This window comes from Engystomops pustulosus, chromosome 5 (assembly GCF_040894005.1).
Source record: "Engystomops pustulosus chromosome 5, aEngPut4.maternal, whole genome shotgun sequence".
Classification (NCBI taxonomy): domain Eukaryota; kingdom Metazoa; phylum Chordata; class Amphibia; order Anura; family Leptodactylidae; genus Engystomops; species Engystomops pustulosus.
Window position 1 is genome coordinate 196,958,727 of NC_092415.1, and position 8,897 is coordinate 196,967,623.

Below are 8,897 nucleotides of genomic sequence, written 5' to 3' on the forward strand. Positions count from 1 at the left end.
TGGAATGTAAGTGCATTTTTAAAAACTGGAATGTAAATGCATTTTTACAACCCTAATGCTACTAACAGCATACAGAAAGGTATGATTACACATCTCTACAAGGACAAAACCTAACACAGTCTGCAGAAAACACACCCTCAGTGCAATTAGTCCAGCTGCAATCCTGGAATGTATATGTTTTTTTTTCACAGCCCTGCCGCTACTAACAACATGCAGGAAGGTATAATTACACATCTCTCCAGGGACCATACCTAACATTGTCTGCAGAGAACACAGAGCACAGCAGTATGAGGGAACACCCTCAGTGCACTTCTACAGCTACAATCCTGGAATGTAAGTGCATTTTTAAAAACTGGAATGTAAATGCATTTTTCACAGTCCTGCTGCTACTAACAACATGCAGAAAGGAGTTATTACACATCTCTCCAGGGAAAATACCTAACGCTGGCTGCAGACTTTATGGTCAAAACTCTTGCAAGACCCCTTAAGAGTCATTTGGGGATTCTGAATGTGTGAAAATCTTATGTTTTTTTTGAAGAAATTCATGTCTTATGAAATATTGGGACTTTCCCTCTGTTACCTTACCCAAACTTTTCCTGGTATGGGAGGGATTTAGTTCTGACTCTAATAAACAGGACACTTCATGTTCTTGGCTGGAGGCTGCAGACGACTTCATGGACAATGAAGCGCTGCTGCGGGGAGGATTAGTGATGTCTTCTCCAGACCTGGAAAGAGACCCGGAGGTAAGTGCAGGGTCATGCTATGGCAAGGTTGTCTCGGGTAGGTACATCTAAATCTGATAGAGTGTGCGGTATTAACTGTGTAGCTGCTGCCTCATATTTACAGGCACCGGGTAGTAATGAAAATGTGGCTGCAGCTTCTTCTTCTTCCTGGAAAAATTTTGGAACGTTATTGAAATTCCTGGGAAGTGAAGTCATCTCCGCTTTAAAAGGAGCAGAGCATCAAAAAATGACTTGTTTTCATTTGAATATTTAGTACTTTTTTTTAAAGGTAGTTTCTGTTTTCTGCAAGTCACTTGCTGACTTTGCTGTACAGACTGGGACAGAATCAGCAGAGGTTTTAGGGTTCACCATGTTGCTGGAGGCTGACAAAGGAGTTTCTGGGCTAAATATATACCATAGAATTGGTCATCAATATCAGATTGGTGGGGGTCTAACACCCACCACCCCAAAATATCAGTGGTTCTGTCCAGCAGCTGATGTCAAGAGATTTGAATGGCAAGCAAACAGCGCCATTCTCAGTTTAGTGGCTAAACCTAGTCACTGCAGATCAGCTCCCATTCATTTAGATGAGAGTGAGCTGCAGTGACTCGGGTCAGCCACTAGGAGGGAGCAGTGCTGTTTGCTTATTGTTTCATTATCTGTGTTTCAGCTGCTGAGAACATCAGGGTTTTTGTGCCAGTTTTTTGGCTAACGAGCCCTGATACAGAAGTAATTTCCAGCACATAGGAAAAGATGTACTTTGTTCAATAACTACAGATGTGCAAAAACTATTGAAAAGGGACTGGACTTAGCAGGAGTGCAGAAAGCTAAGAGCACAGCACAGTGGAATATAAATCCATATATATTTCACAGTCCTGCTGCTACTAAAACAAAATACAGTACACACAGGTAAGAGGTTACACAGCTCTGCATAGAAAATACCTAATACTGGATGCAGTCTACCGGGCCATTTGTGCTGATCAGCCAACCACTAAGCAGCTCGAAGAACCACAGCAGCTCTGTGATTGGCTGACAAGGATGTTGCTTCGCTGGTAAGGGTCCTGCATAGAGTGTGATATCTGAATAAACAGAAGTAGGGCTGTGCAGAGCGATGGCGCCTGTGAGCTTACTGTCGGGCATTGCTTCTAGAGACCCCCATATAAGCAAAGTGGTGGTGGCCCAGGGGCACGCACCCCTGGAGCCCTCCCTATAATCCAGCCCTGACTAAATGTACCGACATATCTACCTATTTCTAATTATTACCTATAATACAATTGCCGTTTCTCTATTCCAGAAGATGTGTGATTCATCAAACTGTTTTCCGCTTCAATCCATGGAGACTGCAAAAGCTGAGACTCTTTGTATTTTTGGAACGGGTGATTTTGGAAGATCACTCGGACTCAAATTGCTCCAGTGCGGCTACTCTGTAGTTTTTGGGAGCAGAAATCCTAATTCTTCCAATCTTCTCCCTAAGGGAGCGGAGACAATGAGCTACGCGGCGGCAGCGAGGATGTCGTCCATCATCATCATAGGTGTCCACAGGGAGCACTACGGCTTCCTCCCCGGCCTTGCTGAGGTTCTGAAGGGTAAAACCCTGGTAGATGTCAGCAACAACCTGAAAATAAACCAGTACCCAGAATCCAACGCCGAATACCTGGCAGGGTTGTTACCGGGGTGTAAGGTAGTTAAGGCCTTCAATACAGTCTCTGCCTGGGCCCTACAATCCGGGACATTAGATGCGAGCAGACAGGTAAGAACCATAGCAATACCCTAAAAAAAAAATGTTTTCAAAAACTTGAAGAGAGGGTTACAAAATTATAACCCAAAAATAAATTGTGGTATTTGGGTGTAGGAAGTGCAAGGTCAATGAGAAGGTCCCCCTTCTAAGGTCCTCAGGAAAGAGGTTTAATATGTGGTTCCCTGCAGCACCTCTAAAGGGCAAGTAAGGAATTACACATTGGTTATTCACATCAATGGGGCTCATTTACTAAGGGTCCGAACGCCGCGCTTTCGTCGGGTTTCCTGCCAATTTCCGATTTGCACGGAATTGCCCCGGGATTTTGGCGCACGCGATCGGATTTTGCCGCATCGGCTTTCACGCGACACAAATCGGGGGGCGTGGCCGTCGGACAACTGGATGGATTCGGAATGCGGAATTTAAAAAAGAATTTGTGTCGCAAGATCAGCACTCACATGCACCGGGACGAAGAAAGTGAACTCTGGCGGACCTCGGCGCAGCAGTGACACCTGCAGGATATCAGGCACACGGACCTTAGTGAATCCCGGCAGACCCGAATCAGCATCAGACAACGCGTCGCGGGATCGCGTCTGGACCGGGTAAGTAAATGTGCCCCAATAGGGACATTCAGATATTCTTTTGACCTTCTGTCCTCTTTAGCCAAGAGTAGAGGGTCCAGAAGAATCACCATTGGCGGATGTTTTTTGCTCTACTGACACAATGGGGCAGATTTACCCGGTCCATTCGCGATCCAGCGGCGCGTTCTCTGCGGAGGATTCGGGTTCTGCTGGGATTCACTAAGGCAGTTCCTCCGACGTCCACCAGGTGTCGCTGCTGCGCTGAAGTTCATCGGAATGCACTGAAGTTCACCGTCCTATCGTGGGTGCAGGTAAGTGCGTGTCAAGCGACACTTTTTTTTTAAATGCTGCGGTTTTTCCAAATCCGTAGGGTTTTCGTACGGCCACGCCCCTCGATTTCCGGTGCGTGCATGCTGGCGCCGATGCGGCACAATCCGATCGCGTGCGCCAAAATCGGCAATTGAGGGGAAATCGCGCAAATCTGAAAATTTCGGATAACCCGTCGGAAAAACCCGATTCGGGCCCTTAGTAAATGACCCCCTATGTGTGGGGTGACTAATGGGTGGCATTACTGGCGTGAAGTCATGATCTACAATATCGTTATTAGAGATGAGTTATATCTCAGGTTCTCCCCCCAAAAATTTTCTTGGTTAATTCTACTGTAATGTTATTTTACAACTTCATATAGTTGACTTGTCTCTCAACAGGTCTTTGTGTGCGGTGACGATGCCAAGGCAAAAGAAGCTGTCATGGATATTGCCCGTTCTCTAGGCCTCATGCCACTAGACCAAGGATCTCTACTGGCAGCCAATGAGATAGAGAACTACCCCCTACAACTCTTCCCCATGTGGAGGCTGCCATGTTATATCTGTGCTGCATTCACTGTGTTGATCTTTCTCTACTGCTTGGTGTTTGAAGTGTTTTATCCCTTGACCACGACTAAGGAGGACACGTCCTACCTGATAGTCATGACCATTGCCAACCGAGTCTTCCCTATTGTGTCCCTCATTCTACTCGCCTTGGTGTATCTACCAGGGATCATCGCTGCTATCATCCAGCTCTATCGAGGCACAAAGTACAGCCGCTTCCCAAACTGGCTGGACCAATGGATGCTCTGCCGAAAACAGTTGGGCCTGGTGGCGTTGGCCTATGCTTTTCTCCATGCTATCTACACTCTGATTATGTCACTGCGCTACTATGTACGATGGTGGTCGAACAATTATCTAATCACACAGGTAATCACAAAGCTGAGCACGTGTTCATGTATGGTGGGGGGGCAATGTTGGACTGGCATAACCATCATTGACTTCTAATAAATGGACCATAGCGAACCTGGGATTGGGTAGTCTTCTGCTGAACTTCTGTGGATCATTATTATGTTGGTGTTGAACCCATCAGAGGGTCCTCTAGTGCCAGGTGGGCCAGTCCAGCAAAGGACAAACTTTAGTAAAGACAACTCTTTGCATCATTTTATAGGAATTGTACCACTGCTTCTGGAATTACTTCTCTAGCACCATTTCCGAGTGATCGGTGGCAACATTTTCAGCTCTGAAATGGCCACATCAAGGCCATCTTCTCCAGCTCAGGACCATCCAACTGATGGAGAGCCTTATTAGAGTAGTTACAGGGTAATGTCATTACTAGTGACCAGCATCTTACACAGACCCCCAACCAGTAACACCGGTCACGGGCCAACTAGCACCGATCACAGGTGTTAAGGGTAAGGGGGTTGAGTCGAACTTGCCCCAAACTTCTAATGAAGTTCTCAACACCAGTCATTACCCATTATGCTAATTAGCTCTATACTGCTAGATGGTTGGTCTGGAACTGCCCATCTGATGGTTGATGTTGAAAATAATTACATTGATTACTCGAGAATGATCGGCGTTGGAGAAAACATTTCAACCACAATGGGGGGGGGGGGGGGCATCTATTAAATACTGTAAGGAGTTGCAGTTGATGGAAGTAGTGCAAGGTTCTTTCTTAAGGCTTGTGGGCCCTGGTGCAATTACACCCGTTATATAGACCATATCAATCTACTCCTCTGTTATTTGGAGTCTTGGTAGTTGGCTGATGAATTTTACTAGCAGACATATAGGGGGTCATTTACTAAGGGCCCGACGGCTTACCCTAATTTTTCCGTTTTGCGCCGATTTTCCCTGAATTGCCCTGGGTTTTTGGCACACGCAATCGGATTGTGGCGCATCGGCGCCGGCGTGCACGCAACAGGAATCGGGGGCGTGGCCGAACGAAAACCCGACGGATTCGGAGAAACTTAAATTCAGACGTATCAAAAAAAAAAGTGTTGCTGGACACGCGCTTACCTGCACTCGGCTTGTCTTGGTGAAGTTCAGTGCATTCCAATGAACTTCAGCACAGCAGCGACACTTGGTGGACGACGGAGGAACTGCCTTATTGAATCGCCGGAAGACCCGAATCCTCCACATAGAATGCACCGCTGGATCGCGAATGGACCGGGTAAGTATATCTGCCCCATAGTCAAAAATTCAAAAATTTCATTTGTTACAATTTCCTTCTGTAACACAATTGAACACCACCAACACTTTAACCATTTTTGAGTTACCGCTCAGCAAATAATGAAAAATATTTCAGGGGGCAAATGGGGCTGATCAAGGGATCAAGGGATCATTTCAAAAAAATAATTATCCGGACTTTTTTCGTTTAGATAAAAACCAATAATACATATCCATTCAGCAACTACAATGCCTGGCTTTCCGACTCCTACGTGGCATTGGGCATCCTGGGATTCTTCTTTTACGTGTTATTGGGGATCACATCACTGCCGTCAGTCAGCAACGCTGTCAATTGGAGAGAATTTCGCTTTGTTCAGGTGAGTGCTGGGGGTATTGTTATACATTAACCTAACAAAGGTTACAATTTTACATTCTGTGATAAGGGGCACAGACACAAAGATATATTTTCCCCTCACCCAAAAATAAATCAATCAGCATATCAATAATGTATATTTTATAACAGACAGCTTAGATACAGCAGCTGTAAGGTAGAGGCCTATAAAATGGCAGCTTAGATACAGTGGCTCAGCTATATGTAAGGTGGATGCCTACATAACAGCAGCGTGTATCATAAATCTCAGTGCACAGAGTAAGTTTGAAGGATTGAAGATGCTTAAATTGCCAGATGTCATAGAGTAATAGATCAAAGTTTTGTACATCGGCTTCTGGACTCCCCCGGCTTGTTATCCTAAATACAACCCTCACGCCTATTGTTCCATATGACTGTTTGTACTCTGTAATGTAGTATATATTTGTATATATTGATTTGTAAAGCGCTGCAAGATTATTATTATTATTATTATTATTATTATTATATTTACTGCCCCCAATGCAACAAAAAAGTTAGCAAAAATTTACCATAAATAAAAAAAAAATATTATTTTAGGGGTTTTTAATTACAATTTTTAATTTCTTTTTATTTCTTTTTTATATTTTATTATTTATTTACAGTCAAAATTAGGTTACCTGACCTTGGTCCTGTGCACAGCCCATACTCTGGTCTACGGTGGAGACAGATTCATCTATGGAACCTTCTACCGATGGTTTCTTCCTCCGGCTTTTGTGCTTTCATTGATCATCCCTTGTGCCGTTCTGGTCATGAAATTCATCCTGATCGTGCCGTGCCTGGACCAGAGGATCACAAGAATCCGGCAGGGTTGGGAAAGGAAATCGAGGACAGTCTGTCCAGGCCATTGAAACTTACAATTACCTTTCAAACTGCTTTGATACTAAAAAGAACAAAAATTCCCCTATAGACCATTTGGGAAAAAAGGTTCACTTGGAATGGAGACCACGTGATGTCCCAAGTGTGGTCCAAATGTTCAGGCCTTTACCTTAAAAAACTGGAGATAATGGGGGTCATTTACTAAGGGCCCGATTCGCGTTTTCCCGACGTGTTACCCGAATATTTCCGATTTGCGCCGATTTCCCCTGAATTGCCCTGGGATTTTGGTGCACGCGATCGGATTGTGGCGCATCGGCGCCAGCATGCACGCGACTGAAATCGGGGGGCGTGGCCGAATGAAAACCCGACGGGTTCGGAAAAACCGCCGCATTTAAAAAAAAAAAAATCTGTTGCGGAGCTTGCACTTACCTTCACTCAGCCCGAGCCGGTGAACTCCAGCGCGTTCAGATGATTTTCAGCGCAGCAGCGCCACCTGGTGGACGGCGGAAGAACTACCTTAATAGATCCTGGCCGGACCCGAATCCAGCGCAGAGAACGCGTCGCTGGATCGCGAATGGACCGGGTAAGTAAATCTGCCCCATTGTTTCATCTTCTGAGTACATGGGGCTCGTGCAAAGGCCTGAATATTTTTGGGTCAAAAGGGTTTGTTCCAAAAATAATGTATCATGGTGTCTATACGATAAGTTGATGTAATGTGGCCTAAAAATAGAGGGCCGGCTCTGTTTGGACCCATCACTTTGAGTGGCCCCACAAGATCTGTAAGGTTGGAGGTGACATATACTAGTAGGGGGCGCTCCGATCTTACTATGCAATGTCCCTTCCAATGGTTACAATATGGAACCTTTAGTTTAGGCACAATTTTTTAAATTGTCCTCTGACCTCTCCCGACAAGTCAGTTTCACTAAATACTCATATTCCATATGAAATACAAGTTGTGATGAACCTCTCGTCACATTTCTTCATTGTGCTATTGCTTTCTTATTCCTCCTGAAAATATTTGGATAAATTGACAAATGGGTGTTACCTTGTCAGGGCAGAGTCAGATGATTCTTAGTCAGTAGACTGGGTGCGGTCTGACAGAGGCAGGTTGTGTAGGGTAGGACACACCTTATCGACAACAGGAAAATGGTAACACCCAGTTGTCAATTTACATATATATTTCCAGGAAGAGAATCAGCACAATAAAATGATTTAAGGTGAAATAACTTAGGATTTGATGTATCACTAAAACACACTTGTCGTGTAAGCGGACAGATCCTTTGTACAGTATGTAATTGTTATATTATAAGTAGACTTTTTTATTGGTAATCACAGACATATAGGGGGAGATTTCTCATCAAGTCTCTGAGGTAAAGCTAGTTGCCCATGGAAACCAATCAGAGCTCAGCTTTAATTTTATAAACAAGTGTGGGAAAATGAGAGCTGAGCTCTGATTGGTCGCCATGGGCAACTAGAACAGTTCTGCTCTAAGAGAGATATATTTCCCCCATAATCCGTATGTAAATACCCAACACAGGACTACAATATTTGTCCATACCTCAAGCATGTGTCACACTATATATATATATTGAACATTATACAGTGTGAATTTATCCACTTTTATTAATAAACAAACAATAAATACATTATATTTGATATATTACTTTCTACCAGTGGAGGCTGTGTTTATATACTGGATGGGACCTGGGTTTGGCTGGAACGTAAAATTTTACAGCATTATTTGAATGGCTAAAGCTTCCAACTCTGTGACCCTGTATCCAAACAATCTACCTGTAGTCTGTGGGAAGTGTTAGCTTTAAAAGCCCCATTTTTACCATGCAGGCAGAATTTAAAGGGGTATTCCGGGAATATGAACGTCTGACACAAAAACCCATGATGATATAAATAAATGAATATGACAAAACTCAATGTCATTAGTCACAAAACGGAGCTTAAATAGTTTGATTTTATGATTTACTAAATTTATGGCCTCTCTAAAGTAGGTGGAGTTATCACTAAGATGGCCGCCACTGGAAACTACAAGTCCCATGATCCTTCTAAATTGTGTATTGCCATGGGACCAAGGATTATCAATAAAGCTTCATTACATACATCTTACAGCTGATCATTGCAGTCTTGGACCAAGGTACTTCACCATGG

At 44.1% G+C, this 8,897-nt stretch overlaps 1 protein-coding gene across 2 annotated transcripts; it reads left to right on the forward strand.

Annotated features, from left to right (window-relative positions):
- The first annotated feature begins 603 nt into the window (after positions 1-603).
- LOC140133723 (metalloreductase STEAP4-like) lies at positions 604-8,386 on the forward strand. Of its 2 annotated transcripts, none has more exons than XM_072154277.1 (5): positions 604-743; positions 2,017-2,472; positions 3,746-4,273; positions 5,725-5,889; positions 6,524-8,386. In XM_072154277.1, the coding sequence occupies exons 1-5, from the start codon at positions 675-677 to the stop codon at positions 6,767-6,769; spliced, it is 1,464 nt and encodes a 487-aa protein (XP_072010378.1). In that variant the 5' UTR covers positions 604-674; the 3' UTR covers positions 6,770-8,386. The 2 variants fall into 2 exon arrangements, with proteins under 2 accessions (XP_072010378.1, XP_072010379.1); XM_072154278.1 differs by having other exon boundaries at positions 619-743; positions 2,020-2,472.
- Positions 8,387-8,897: the final 511 nt, after the last annotated feature.